Raw genomic sequence first — 16183 nt, forward strand, 5'->3', positions numbered from 1 at the left:
ATCTGAACTTTCAGTACCGTATCAACCAGCCAATCAATTATTTTCAAAAGCCTATATAGGCTGACTCTCCTTATTTTATTTTATTCTGATCATCCTTCACATCTATTTGAATTTTAAATTAAGCTATTTTTAATCTTGGCACTTGAGAGCCTGCAATTTTATCTTCAGGTCCTCCAGCTTCTGTTGAAACTTGGCATTTTAGATAATTTTTATGAAGAGATTTCATGTTTCTATCCAGAGTAGTTATACGAATATGTTTATGAATGTGCAACTGCTTTCTTACAAAAAGTAACCAAACCAGTAGACCTTTTGCCACAATGTGATAACATTGCACATATATTGTAATTTCACTATTGCTTAGAGAAGAAGCTCTTCTTAGTAACAGCTGCTTCAGTAGTACGGACATGCTTGTAAAAGTTCATGCATGTGTTGTGAATTGCCCTAGCTAAATTTTAATAATAGAAAGACTTCTCTGGTGCTTTGGCCATGAAAGACACTATGACAGAAACTTCCTCATTCAGCAAGTACAATGTAATTAGTATAAAGTATTAGTCAATGAATATCCTACATTAGCTTAGTAAGAATTGGTAATGTGATCAATACTGAATTGAAATTTCAGCTGTAATTTCCCCAAAGTTTACTTCTTTATGGGAAAAAAAAATCAAATTACTATTTCATATATCTTTTCTTTTGTAATTACTCTGCAAAGAGATCTGTGGTTTTTCTACCTCATTTTCAAGTTCTTTGCATTTTCTTTAGACTGTTGAAGTTATTTTTGCTGTAGAATGATAAAATGTTGCAGTTTTTTAGTTTTCTATTATTCCTCTATTGTTTTGTGGCATCTTCAGTGTCCTCTGCTTCCATATCTTAAAAAACAAATCCAATTATTTTCATTCTGAAATCTCCCCACAGAAGCTCTAGATCACTGCATAAATACAGAAATATTTTTTCCAGTAAAACTTCCACGCGTGAGACAGAAAGACTCTAATTATTAGTGATGACTGATTTTTAATTAAATCATTCTTGAGCTTGGCAAATGTACACTAATGCACTGACTCAGAATTTGGGAAATTTCATACCAATAGAATGTGCAATAATAAATGAAAAACAAAATGCAATAGTAAGCTTAGAAAGCATTGTGCAGATTCAGAATAATGAGTGACCATAGGTTGGCCCACTCCAGCTGTGAACTAAGAGTACATAGGTATTATTACCGTTTCCCCGAAAATAAGACATCCCCTGATAATAAGCCCAAACGGGCTTTTGAGCGCATGCGCTAAAATAAGCCTCCCCCCAAAAATAAGCCCTCCCCAGAAATATTTAAATGCAGAGCTGGAAATCAGGTAAGATGGCAAGGGGAGCCCCATCTTGCTCCACGCACCCCAAAATAATAAGACCTTCCCAAAAATAAGACCAAGCGCTTATTTGGGGGTTCAAAAAAATATAAGACATGGTAGACAAACATCATTACGAAGCAACTGTAACCAACTGTGGAAATGCATTTATCTGAAATACAACTTAACTGCGGCTACCATACTGGAATTAGGTCATCAGCTAGAAAACAAGACAAATACTTTGTAAATCTCAGAGAAGTGTAATCCTCTAAATAAACAACTCATGAGGTCAATAATCTTGCCAAAAGCTTGTTCACCTCAACTTTGCCAAAAGGTTATTAAACCTTTCCAAGCATCATGTACTTTAGATATCATAGATCAAAATCACTCATAGAAAATTTTCAATTTCTAAATTTATCAGCCAGCTTTTTGTTCTGCCTATGTCACCCTACTAGTACGGTGGTGAAAACTATTATAATTACAAAGTCCTGATTTCTTATTAGATCACCTCTCTGTTATTTGGGTTTTTCCATACCACTGAGTGCTATCCACCCATCTTTGAGTCAGCACTGAATAATGCCAGCCAAAAATTTGCCAATCCCTATCCTATCCCTACTGCCTAGATTTTGAATCCCTGCCAAATTGCATTATCGCAAATCTGGATTTGCAAATGTGCTAATCGTTATAGGTAAAGTGACTGGTTTCTCCACTGGCTATGCTGCTATCTCTCTTCAGTGCACCAGTAGCTTGTAAAGAAAACATCCACCCCTGGGTGCGTTGAATCGTCAATGGGCGGGTTGAGTTCAGGACTCGGTGTCTGGCTTTTCTTGTCTGAACCTTCCTCATATATTACATTTCAGCATCCCTATAAACCTACGAATTTTACGTAGAGTGTTCAATACTGACAAGTAGTGAATGACTATGTCTCTTACTTGGGGGGGGGGTGATTTAAATTTCCCAAAACAGGGAAGGTGGCAAAGAAACATCTGGTTCACCATCCCTTATCATTTTATGGACATTATAATGAAGAAAAGCAGGGTTGGTGCATTTGAAGGTGGAAAGAAATGTGGCAGTGCTGGGCTTGAAAAACAGGTTGCACCAGCATGAATACAGGACCCTGATCACTTCTCACAGGCATAAAGACATGGTGTAACTCTCTCTCTGGTTCCAACTCACAGGAAAGGTAACTTTTGCCCACTGCTTCTTGCTACATATCAAAAGTAGTGTCTTCTGACTGGCACAAGCAATTGTGTCCAGTTGGCCCGGTGTGCTTCATTTCATTGCAAAAAAAAAAACCCATCTCTAGGCCAACTGGTTACTCCACACTGTGGTTATGCTGTTCTCACAGCCACTTTCGTTTCTCTGATTTTCACAGTTCACCAGTAGGGTTGCATATAATTTAAGAAACATAGCATAAACAAATAACTGATACTTATTGTTCTCATGAACATCAGTTATACCTGACAGGTTTAAGTAGTAGCATATTTTTGACAATAGGGAGCTTCTAAGATCTTTTCACATAAAATAAATGAGATTTTACGAATAACCTGAGATTCAAGATACAACAGCTGTAACATTTTGAGAAAGCCCTTCTTATACCAAGTAACTGAATCATAAGCAATATTTAAACAGCAGCACAAAAGACTTACAACATACATGATAATTTTAATATCAGCCGTCGCCCTAGAAAAAAGAACTTGGTTTGGTTGGAATTTTTTTTTAAAATTGTTATGCTTCTACCACCATCTCATAACCTTTGAAGAATTCCTGGTAACAATCAGTAATGATGTGCTTAGCCTTTATCTACTGTAGTGAAACAACTATATCAAATCTTGTGATTTATCTTATAGCAAAGTTTATGTTTTCTTGATATATTAGTGGTGGGGTTGATATAAGAGCTTTGGCATAACAATAAATATGTGTTATACAGCCACCATTTTATAAGCCTTACCACTAGGGAAAGGAAGGGAAAGCCTGGGGCAGTTTCACCCAAGCTATTTATAATGCCAGCGTGACAGCAAGCAGGGAAACTTGGGGTTTGATTTTATGCTTGCACCTATCTATTAGTGTACAGGAGACAATTTTCCGCCATGATAATACATTATATTTTAAACATGAGCTCATTCTATCACATTCATGTACATTTTATTACCCCTGAGACACTATTAAAAATGTCCTGATCCAAGCAGATCTATGATATACTAATGAATATCATTTCCACCAAACGTCAAGGGTTATCCTTTATTACATTAAAAGAAATGGTCTTGGTCTATAAGAATACATCGTAAATATATCTCCACTCGGTTCTTTCTACCACAAGGCACTTCACTAGGACTAGAGGTACTAACTATTATGGGATTTTAAAGGTAAAAGGGCAACACTTTTATGGAAAAGTGCTATGGTTTAAATCCATTTGAGAGCTATAATATCTGATCCACCTGATAAACCCTAATACTTCTGAACAGGCATAGATTCTTTGTACATGCTCTAGAGATTTATTCTTACTCTTACTAATACCTCCCTAAAGCACATAATTTAAAATAATATGACCTGGGTTAAATCTCATTGTTTTCAAATATGGTTGATTTGCTTAAGTTACAGTAAGAGTGGGAAGCTTGTAGCCCTGTCACACACACCCAAGGTCATGCAGATTATGGCTGATGAGAATGAAAATGCAATAACAACTGGAAGCCAACACATATCTATCCCTAGGCTACAATCTCAGCCTAATCAGCCTCATATAGTTCTTAGGGCACTGAAAATATATTTTCATGACATACTGAAGCACAATAAAGGAAAACATGTTTTAGTCTAGTACCATTGTGCAAATTCAGTCCGTAAAGTTCATTCATGGTTCAACATGTTGTGCAAAACCAGAAAATTAGGTTGCTTAAACAATGGGTGTGGTATAGAAACATGTTTCTAATGTACCTCTGAGTCCCATTTCATCTGGCATTCTGGAAAATAGATTTTTTTAAAAAAAATGAGGGATGATGCTAATCTTTGTCCCTTTGCTTCTTTATCCAGGATGTCATTTCACACCTATGATTAATTTATTAAAAAAATACCATTTCATCTTCATTCCAAACTGCAGATCTAATTGGCATAACATGTGGTCTACTTTTCTTTTCATTGGCGATAGAACTTAGTTGACCTTGAAAAAGCTAAGGTATAATCATCATCGTTACATCATCATGTTGTTTATTAAATACCTTGCAACAGTTCAAATGTTGAAATAAGGAGGCAGGCATACAGAAGGTGATGGAGGCTGGGGTCTGGACATCCATACTTAGCTTCAGATTATCTCTTTACCAGTATAATTAGCCCCACTAATTGCTAGTGGACATTACCAACATGAAAGAAAACTTCAAAGGAAAAAAAAACTCTAAATGGATTATCTCCTGCCTATTGACTTTATGATAATAGGGTATAGGATATAGTCAGATTAAAACTGCCATAAAGGAATGCAAAATGAACAGAGATTGATCAGAGGCCCAAACTGTTTTAAGAATGAGAGTTGTAGGTTTATAATAGTATCTGCTTTCTAGCTAATTTTTTTTTTTTTTTTTTGGTTTGGAGTGGTGGGGAGGTGAGTCAGTCTTGACTCCAGATACAATTGTCCATACAGTTTTCTTAGCAGCATTTTTCACAAGCAGTTAACCCTTGCCTTCTTTCTAGGGCTGAGAAACAGTGGCAGGCTGAAAGTCAACCATCTGGTTTTGGTTAAGGCAGGATTAGAATTATTGTTTCCTATAAACACTACACTAAAACAAAAAGGCAAAAGGGCCTGAGTGTCAACACATTTTAATGCCAACTTCCGAACAAGGACTTTTCCATTACCCACAATGCAACTAAGTTCTCTGAAGCAGCACATCAAATACAGAGGAACCTGATAGCCAGGAACAATTACCGTATTTTTTAGACTATAACACGCTCCGGACTATAAGACACACCCAGCTTTTGGGGAGGAAAACAAGGGAAAAAAATCTGCCTTTGTCTCCCAGCAATTTGCCTCCTTGCAGCAAACAGCAAACAGCCTGGTCAGCTTCAGCACAGCCTGATTTAGTACAAGCAGCTGATTGGCGGTTGGATTGGCCTCCCGGAATACCGCCTATCAGATGTTCCAGGCTGCGGGGATCACCACCCATCACCGCTGCCACCCATCGTCACCTCTGTGCACCCCATTTTTGGCATCATCACGTCCTGTTTTCGGCCTCCACGTGTCCTGTTTTCGGCCTTCATGTGTCCTGTTTTTGGCCTGTTCCAGGTGGCAGCGATCCCCACAGAAAATGGGGCATGTAGAGGTTGAAAATGGGAAGCACGGAGGCCGAAAAGGGGGCACGCGGAGGCCGAAAATGGGATGTGCAGAGGCTGAAAATGGGGTGCGAAGGCAGTGGCAATGGGCAGCGATGGCAGCAATGGGCAACAGCGATCCCCACAGCCTGGAACATCTGATAGGCGGTATTCCGGGAGGCTGATCCAACCGCCAATCAGCTGCTCGTGCTAAATCAGGCTGTGCTGCTACTGACCAGGCTGTTTGCTGTTTGCTGCAAGGAGGCAAATTGCTGGGAGGTAGGGAGGATGGGCGGGGCTTCGGCAACATTCTCTGTATAAGACACACAGACATTTCCACCCACTTTTGAGGGGGTGGGAAGTGCATCTTATACACTGAAAAATACAGTAATTGAATCAGAAATAGTCAGTACAGGTAGTTTTCAACTTACAACCACAATTGATCCCAAAATTTACATTGTTAAGTGAGACATTTGTTAAGTTTTGCCCCTTTTTGCAACCTTTTACGACAGTTGTTAAATGAAACATTGTTAATAACATAGTTGTTAAGTGAATCTGGCTTCCCCATTGACTTTGCTTGTTGGAAGGTCGCAAAAGGTCATCACTTGACCCCAGGACACTGCGACTGTCATAAATATGAACCAGTCACTAAACATCCGAATTTTGATCATGTGATCATGAGCAATGGTCATACATGTGAAAAGTGGTCATAAGTCACTTTTTTCACTGTCGTAACTTTGAACAGTCACTAAAATAACTGTTGTAACTTGAGAACTACCTGTATTTCCATTTTGATCTTAGTTCTTGGATATTTGCATTTATAGTTTTTTTTTTATTTATTTATTTTTAACATTTTATATTTTAAATTACTAACATTACAAACAACATGTACATGTTTAAAATCTAAGAAAGACATAGTTATTACTTTAACTTGTTTAAATATTACTTTAGGGCTTTGATTAGACTAATAAATGTTATAATCCCAGAGCAAATGGTTGGCACATGTTATCACTTGCCAGGTACTCTATATCAGGAGGGTCAAACTGACAGCCCGCGGGCCAGATGCGTCATGTGCAGGCCATGCCCACCCCAGTTCCACAAATGGGGAAAATGTCACAAAACGTCACATGATGGCAACATGATGCCATGAGTTTGACATCCATACTCTATAGTACACTGGAGTCTGGGAAGAAAGATTGAGCACACAAGCGCTACAAAGATGCAATGAAAGAGACCCTAAGCCACTGGCCCTGTGCTATCTTCAGTGGCTTTGAAGACAGGCACTACCAAAACTGATAGAAACCCATGAGAGGAATAACAGAATAACACCCACAGTTACTACAACAATGGACTTCCAGTGTCCCCATCATGCTAGATTCTGCCTCTCCAGACTGGGCCTGCAGAGGCACCTCATTGTCCACAGATAAACTGCACGACGTGTGCCTTTCAAACCCGAAGAACTAACGTATAGAGTTATAGACCTATTTATACAGGTAGTCAACTTACAATAGTTCACTTAAAACAGCACTGAAAAAACGACTTACGACCATTTTTCACACTTACAATCACTGCCACTTCCCCATGATCAAAACTGAGCACTTGGTAACTTGTTCATATTTATGATGATTGCAGTGTCCCAGGATCATGTGATCACCTTCTGAGAAGCAAAATCAGTGGGAAGCCAGCCTCACTTAACAACCGTGTTACTAACTTATCTACTGTACTGATTCCCTTAACTGTGTCAAGAAAGATCATAAAATGGGGCAAAACTCGCTTAAGAAATGTCTCACTTAGCAAAAGAAATTTTGGGCTCAATTGTGGTCATTCGTCGAGGACTACCTGTATATAGTTAGTTTTATAGAGCTATAGACCTACTTATCTGTAACTCTTAGTTTTATCAACTTTAAGCATGTGGCTATTTTATAATATAAACTTCTATATAAGTCTATGAACATTAAATACTAATTTTTAGTTTACAGATCTTAATGTCAGATATTTTCTGATAAAGACATTGTGTATACCTCGTACTTACTTCACAAATATTAACCTCAGATGTTTTGTAGAAATGCATAGATCAGTTATTAAGAATACCATTTTATAATACAGAAATATAACTTTGTGATTAATTTTCCATTTTCAGCTTATGCTGCTCAAATGCTAAAGCAAGATTGATTGAAATGTCTAAGCACTTGGATCCTAGAAGAATGGCAAAGCACTTCTGAACAGTGTTGCCAAGAAACCACATGGACTTGCCCACAAGACTCATGGACTAATTTGAAGACACACACACAGACAAAAGAAAAGATGTATAAGTAATAAAAATAATGCCGCAAAACCCTTTCATATTGTTGCCCAGAAAACCACAGAGATGCAGCCATGTAATCCCCAAGCCCGGCAGCATTTGGATTTAAAGGAGCATCTTTGAAGATCTTGTATTTTGCTTGTCCCAAAGGTGCTATTTTCAATAGGCAACCGGACTTTGTTTTTTCTTTGAAGACGTTTTGCTTCTCACCTAAGAAGCTTCTTCAGCTCTGATTGGATGGTGAGGAATAGAAAGATTTATACTCCTTGCAGACTGCTGGTCATTTGCATTCTTTTAGAGCAGTGGCTCTCAACCTTCCTAATGCTGCGACCCTTTAATACAGTTCCTCATGTTGTGGTGACCCCCCAACAATAAAATTATTCCTAAAACCATTGAAAATATGTGTTTTCCGATGGTCTTAGGCGACTCCTGTGAAAGGGTCATTCGACCCCCAAAGCCGTCCCGACCCACAGGTTGAAAACCACTGTTTTAGAGTCACTGGAGGTTTATCTATGTCATCAGGATCACCTGAGTAGATCAAATGGGCGTGGAGCCTTCTTAGTACTGTTGAAAGGATTGTGTTGTACACTGGAAATAGATGATGCCATATCCGTTCTCTGGGTAGGGAGATTCTATTAGCAACAAGAAAAATAGAAATGACTATGGAGAGTCTCAGTCATCCGGGTCATGGTCTGTGGTCTGTCCCCACCTTCGGGACAACCATGACCCGGATGACTGAGACTCTCCATAGACATTTGTATTTTGCTTGTTGCTTAAAAAAAAAAAGGCAGCCTCAGCAGATGGCAGCACCTGGCAAACTTTATAGTCTCAGAAACGGAGCAAAATCAGAGATGCTGGAAGAGATCCAGAGAAGCACAAGGTTTAGATTGGGCTGGGAAATTGGGGAAGGAAGCATCCACGAAGGCAATCCCAAAGGTGCTTTTTTTTTTCTTTTCCCCCCAAGAAGCAATTGGACTTCCTTGGTTGTTGTTGTTTTTTTCCCTTGAAGACGTTTAGCTTCTCATCCAAGAAGCTTCTTCAGCTCTGACTGGATGGTGGGGAACGGAAGGGTTTATGCTCCTTGCAGACAGCTTGTCATTTTTATTCTTTTAGCCAGTCATTAAAACCACCTGCAGGTTTATCGGTGTCGTCAGGATCACCTGAGTGGTGCAAATGGGCGTGGAGCCTCCTTGGAACCGTTGAAAGGACTGTGTTGTAGACTGGAGATAGATGATGTCGTATCCCTCCCCCTCTGTTGAGAGAGGGATGTTCAATTTTGGCATAGATAACCTCTTTAACCCCCTCTTTCAAACCAGCGGTTTTCTCTGTCCAAAATATAGACTCACCAAGGCAAGGATGGCAAAAAAGTGTTGCCAGGAAGAGAAAAGATTCATGAAATCGACTAATAAAGGCCGTTCTGAACGTTGGGTGAGGGGATTTGTTCCCTTCCGGCAGCCCCGCAGCTTCAAAAGCTGAAGCCCCGCCATAAGAAATGGGGGATGGGGGGGGAGTAAACGCGGCCAATCCATAACAGACAATCCTCCACACTGCCAACCGTCCCTCCACCTCACGCCCCACCGCCTCCTACGGCAACGAGACCAGTTTGAGCTCTAAGGGGGCGGGTCCAAAAGGCAGCCCCGCCCCTTGGCCGATCCCAAGTCCCGTGGACTCCGGGCGGGCGAGATTTGCCGGGCGTGAAGTCGGCGTCCTCAAGGTTCGCGAAAAGGCGCCTGAGCTTCCTTCCGTGGCTCCGCGGGGGAAGCCGCCTCAGCCCGCGCGGGACGGCAAGGCTGGCAGCCTCAGCCTCCAAGCCCTGAACCTCTCTCTGTGTGTGTGTGTCTCTCTCTCTCTCTCCCTCCCACCTTCCGGCCATCGAGGCCGGCGTGAAACTTCCCGAGAGCTTCATCCCGGGGCTCGTCCTTTCCCGGCCGGCGGAGGCTGGCAGGAGGATGACGTCACCGGATCAGGCTGACCGGCAATGGGCGCCATTTTGAAACCCCCGAACCTCCGGCGGCGTCGGCGCTGGCTGTGGCGGCAGCCGCAGCACCAGCAGCTCCACCACCAGCAGCAGCAGCAGAAGCGGCGGCGAAAGAGGCGCTTGTAGCGGCTTCCCCATCCGTCCCCGTTGATTCTTCCGTTCCGCGGGCTTTTGCAGCCGGCGGGTCTCCGCCAGCCCACACGCCGCGCAACATGGCAGGTAAGGGGCACGCGTGGTGGCGGCAGCGCTGCTGCTGGTGGTCACGGAGGCAGCGGCGGCCGCCCTTGTCTTGGCGGGGGGAGGCAGGCCCGAGACCCTCAGGGTGGCCTTTGGAGAGGGTCAAGCGGAGGCCGTAGCGGTTCCGAGGACAGCTCGCAAGGCCGGGCCGGCATCCGGGCCTCCTGGGCGGGCGGAGAAGCTGAGGTTTGGCCGGCACGGTCCGCGCTCACGGCGCTTTTCATCTCCAGCAGGGGTGGCCGGCGGCGGCGGAGGCGTCGCCGGCGGCGGCAACGATTTCCAGTGGTGCTTCTCGCAGGTGAAGGGGGCGATCGACGAGGACGTGGCGGAAGGTAAAATGCGGCGTCGCGAATGACCCCTGGTGCTTGCGAGGCCATCCCGGGCCTTTGCTTTCCTTCTCTTCTCCCTCCGTCCCATGCTGGCTCTCCACCTCCCGCGGGTGGTGGCATCTTTGGAGCGGCCCCTTGAATTTTCGGGGAGGTGGCTGAAATAGCTTTTTAATTTATTTATTTTTAACTCTTCCCCCCCCCAATGCCTTTTCCTTCCTCCCACCTTCGGGATGGGCTTAAATCCCAGACCACATGATGGGGCTCAGGGAATGGTTCCTTATTTTTTCAGCAAGTAAGAAAGACGGTGCTGTTTAACTAGCACTGATATTACCTAGTTTGGGTAATGAAACGTCTGCAAGAAAATAAGCCAGCTCGAAGACCCTCATGTCAACCCCCGAGCTACAAATATTATCCCATATTAAATAAGGTACTGTTTGTCAATGGCCGGGGTCAGGTGCGAAGATGCAGAAAGTCTTGGCTTTGAAGACTGGGTGCCTTTAGGATGAATGCAGCATGGTTTATACAATCCAAGCTGCACAATAAATTATACCCAAGACATTTGCAGGGTATTGAGACCCCAGTTTTTTCTCGATTACCTAGCTGGCAGGGATGATGGGAGATGCTGTCCAGTAGGTTCATGACCCAAGTTGGAGGCCATTAAGTTTTCAAAAGCTTAAAGACCACTTCATGATGGATGCAACATAATTTATGCAATCCTAGCTGAAATTTAAAAAAGAAAAACTATTCCCAAGGTATTTGCAAGGTATTGAGACACCCATTTTTCTCGATTACTAAGCTGGCAGGGATAATGGGAGATGCTGTCCAGAAGCTTCGTGACCTAAGTTGGAGGCCATGAAGTTTTCAAAAGCTTAAAGGCCACTTTAAGCCTTTGGAAACTTTATCAATCTGTCAGTACAGGGATGCCTGCTTTTTTTTTTTTTTTGTTGTATAATTCTTTCCCCCATATCTCTGGTCCTTGAGAGAAGAGTGGGGGATGCAGTCTGACTAAGCTGCTGCCATCTCTCTTCAAAAAAAAGCTTGCTTAATGTTCTGGAGAAATGACACTAGAATTGGATAATGGAAAGAAAGGAATGCAGGAGTGATTAGAATAGCTGTCACTATTCCTGGTTCTAACGGATAATGGAGCTCTTTGGTTTTAATTTAAACAATTAAAACACGAGACTGTCTTTCTGGCAATGCAAAAATTTTTACTCTTAATATGTTGATTAAGCTGATCAGTTTAGAGCAACAATAACCTTTACCTGTATTAATAGTTTAGCCTCTAACATAATTGAGAGACATCATTAACTAAATTCATTGGGATTTATTACCTGGCAAATTTACTTAGAATAGCAGGCAAATTGTTGCTTTAGGTTCTCAATTGCTGATTAGCTTTCTTTGCATCACTTCTTGAAACTGCAATTGTTCAGGTTATGTTTATGATATATTCAAATGTACTTTTGAAAATAGTATCTTTAAAAATATATTGTCTGAAAGATGTTAATTTTACTTTTACTTTACTGGAGTTTAGACCTATTACAGGAAAAGAGAGGAGAGAATAATGCAGGGTGTGGTCTGGATGAAGTACTGAAACAACTTTAAATACTAACAATGAAAATAGTGTCCTTTTCAAATTACTATATTTGATTTTTTTTTTTTCAAATAGAATTGAATTCTTTAGTATTTTATAAACAAGTCTGCAGGGGTTTTCATACTTCGTTGAACACTTACGTTTTGCAAAAGTGACAAGTAGTCCAAGAAAGTTTATTTGAACAATGCTTGATTTTTTCCTTACTGTTTAGGCATAATTTAAAAACTTGTTTCTATGAATCATTAGGGTGTGCATACTTCAATTTGTAACATGGTAAGTGTAGAAGAACAGTTTCCATTATCTATCTCTTGAGAGGAGAGAGCTTCATAGGAAAGTAATACAGCATTCCTATACATGTACTTGTATTGTTTTTAGACACTACAATGACGTTTGATAGCCTTCACAGTTCTGTAATTGAATAGCAGGCAGCCATGTAATACTAGTAACAAGCTGTCTACATGCTTTCCTATTGAGCATAGCTAATATTTATGTGGAGAGTAGTATTTGGAGTTCTATTTATAGAGGAAAAATAGCCCCACCCATATTTGTTCAATTTCAGCTATGTTGCATAAGAGATCAGAATTATATGTATAATCACCTAGTCGTCTTATTGTAGTAGGAATCCATACTATTAAGAATGTTAAGTGCTGTTGTGTTTTCTGTAATAGTGTGGCCACAAAATTTGCTCTCTCCCCAGTTGTTCCTTGCATTTAAAGGAAGAGTCTAGCCTACAGAAACACACTGGGTTTTGAGGGTGGGTTGGAGAGAAGATTGTGAGCATTTTGAAGCTTCTCCCCCTCTCCGCTCCCCCCCCCCAAGATTTACTGATATTTCTGATTTATGGGCACTAGGTATGCGTTAAATGATAATACATTGTAATGTAGGCTGTCTTTATGATATTCATAAATGCACCTTTGGAAAGAAGTAACTTCTTACGCTTTGCCTTGGGTGATGATTATGTAATTTTGAGGGAATATATTAAAAGCAATTGGTGCTTCTGTATACTATATTAGACTTAGGTTCATGTGTGATACCTCTTGCGTATACATCTGGGGAGCAATAGACCTGCTTTCAGAATATACAGAGGTACAGTTAAAGAGACAAGCTGCAATTTGCAGTAAGACGTGCCAATTGATTGAAGTTTTGATCCCAAATTGTTCATATTTGAAAATATACAGTACAGGTAGTCTTCACCTTGACTTACAATAGTTCATTTAGTGACCATTCAAAGTTACAATGGCATTGAAAAAAAGTGGCTTATGACCATTTTTCACAGTTCCTTTGTAGCATCCCCATGGCCATGTGATCAAAATTCAGATGCTGGTTCATACTTAAGACCATTGCTGTGTCCCAAGGTCATGTGATCACCTTTTGCAATCATTTGACAGTGTCAGTGGGGAAGCCAGATTCATTTAACAACTGGATTACTAACTCATCAATTGCAGTGATTCATTTAACAACTGTGGCAAGAAAGGTTGTAAAATGGAACAAAACTCAATATCTAACGTAACAACATAAATGTTGGACTCAATTGTCATAAGTCGAGGACTACCTGTATAGGATTTTTTGTTAAAAATTGAAATGTTTATTCATGCGGCTTCATAAGGAAGTTATTTTGGTTCCATAATATATTCATAAACTCTTACAGTTTTGTCTTGGTTTTTCTTACTTTAAGCCAATATAAGAAATTCTGCAAGAATTATATTATTTTCAGCATGAGCAAAAGTCACCCTAGGCATGAAAAATGAAATTACAATGCAAGTATTCTGTTTAAGAACCAGAGTGTTTAGGATCAAGTTCATCACATAAATAGTGAGTTTATTCAGGGTTAAATTATATATGGATATTTATGAAATTACTCTCATGTTTATTTCTGATTTGTGGATCACATCCTAAGCTTCCTTACTCAAACTAAAGTACTGTGCATCTTAAAGGAGCTTACACTGAAGTAATAGTGTTAAACTGCAGTTAATATTGGGCTGTAGGAATGTAAGGACATTATGCATGTCCGGTCTGCAATAAATCCAAATGAATTCTAAATGAAATTACAATAAGAATATAGAATAGTGTCCTAATAAAATATAAAGTGTTTTAAAGCAAGTCTTTACAAAATAGTTTATGTAAACTTTATTAACTGTTTTCATGAAATATAACTTTTGCTAAACAGCCTACTGTGCTACCTCTGTTCCATAAATGCATGGTGTATTGAAAATTGCCCGCTTGCTAAGTCTTGCTCCAGTCATAGAAAGTATTATGTGCATTTAATTGGTTTCAGTTATTTAGGTATATGTAGTTTCCCAATAATGCAACCAATTTATCTTTCAAAAAATGTTAGGGTTTTTCTTGAAATTTGTAATCTTCCATCTGTATTAAGTTTTGAATTTTTTAATTTGTCTTTCCCATAAAGTAAATTTGCAGTGGAATCTGTATGTATCTGATTCAAACTCTGTGTAGGTGTTCTAGTGTGAGAAAGAGCCAGGACAGTGACCACAAAGGCAAGTTTCAGGATGTCAACCAGGATTATTTTGCTTCTGCAAAACTAAGACAGACTCCCTTGACTTCTGATTGCTGTTCTATTATTTGAAGACATGCAACATTTGTTAGTGCAAAGAAGTCCTGTTATATTCTATAGCAGAAATTCTCAGACTGCTTCCCTAACAGGTCAAAAGCAATTTAGAAAGATGTCAGAATGTTCATTACCTGTTCAGACTTGTGCAGGTAAAGTTCAAGCACTGCTAAAACTCCCTATGGGCTTTGCCTTTGCAATCCAGCTGCATGTTTGCCCAACCAGAACAGGAGCAAGTTTTGACAATGCTCCTCCTTTGCCAGGGCAAGCAAAGCAAGAGCATTGTCAAAAGTCACTTTGATCTTTGGCTGTCATTTTGTTTGTGCAAGCCTGCAAAGGACAGTTGTATTTCAGAGTATGATAATCCTATGTTATATAGACTAAATTTTTTAAAAAATATTTTGCCCAATCCCAACATTAATATGACCAATGATTTCATTTATTGAGGTAGTCATAAAAACTCAATTTCCATTTTAGGGAATTGCAGAGCTGCAAAGTTTAATAACCACTGCCCTATATACACTAATGATGCTATACTGTGATTTGCATGTGGAATGAGAATGGTGGCTGTGCCAGGTTGTGTTAGAAAATATTGGCCACATGTTCATGTTGGTATCTTATGTATTGTGTAATTATTGTTTAACATAAATTATAAACCTTCCTGTCAAGTATGGAACTAACATTATGATCAATATACAGGATAACATAGTAAGACATTAGGCTGTCCAGTTATATGCCCATTCCTGCTGTCACTTTACATTCTATAAATGTAAAGCTTGCTTGTTTTTATGTATCTACCAATAGAAAGATGCAACGTATTCTAAGCAAACAGCAGGTCTAATAATTATTTATATAAGTATATCATCTCTTATATAAAAATGTCCAGTATGAAATATTTTGAGATCAAGAAATCTCATTCCATTGGTAACAAAAGTTTCTTTAAGTTCTGTACCTCAGTTTATAGTTAATAAGAATTATTCATCTTTCATTCCGTTTATAAAGAACTTTCCCAACTGCTTGGCAATCCATTATCTAGTTCACAGTCCAGCAAATTTTTAATGCTGAAGGGTATATTTGCTCCCTCCACATACACATAGAGAAGGGTTGTTGCATCCATTCCAATATCATAATGTGGGGGTGGGGGTGGTTAGGTGCTTTGGGGAACATATATGTATGGCTTGCCTACCCATGTTCTGAACAGAAATGACATACTAGTAAGACATTGTTTATTCTAAGCATTGCATCTTCCTTTGTATTTTGACAAACGGGCATCTAGGAGAAAGCTGCTTTTGTTTCTCAGGCTGCTGAATAATTGAGTGCTTTGGGAAGGGAATTTTTATTTTGCCACATATCTTGCTCATCTAGGGCCTACTTATCTAATGGGTTAATTGATTTCAACATATGCATTCAAAATAGATTTTATTGTATGTCTCTGTAAGTACCAATAGCTGAATGCTTATTTTCTTAAGTACATATTGTACTGACTCACACACTTAACTTTATTTGAAATTAAAAATTCTAATAATAATTAAATTAGAATCCTCCAAAGTGCC

The 16183-nt window shown here is 39.9% G+C and overlaps 1 protein-coding gene across 2 annotated transcripts in view; it reads left to right on the forward strand.

Moving 5' to 3' along the window:
- The first annotated feature begins 9565 nt into the window (after positions 1-9565).
- Positions 9566-16183, forward strand: part of PPP2R2D (protein phosphatase 2 regulatory subunit Bdelta) — a 38317-nt gene continuing 31699 nt past the window's right edge. Inside the window, exons 1-2 of one of the 2 annotated variants that reach the window (XM_034436488.3) lie at positions 9566-10126; positions 10375-10476. In XM_034436488.3, coding sequence (XP_034292379.1) covers positions 10120-10126; positions 10375-10476 — 109 coding nt within the window. In that variant the 5' untranslated portion in view covers positions 9566-10119. The remainder of the gene's footprint in view (positions 10127-10374; positions 10477-16183) is intronic. The other variant, XM_034436490.3, reaches the window with a different exon arrangement.

Source organism: Pantherophis guttatus, chromosome 6, assembly GCF_059756535.1.
Source record: "Pantherophis guttatus breed Tessera chromosome 6, ASM5975653v1, whole genome shotgun sequence".
Taxonomy (NCBI): Eukaryota; Metazoa; Chordata; class Lepidosauria; order Squamata; family Colubridae; genus Pantherophis; species Pantherophis guttatus.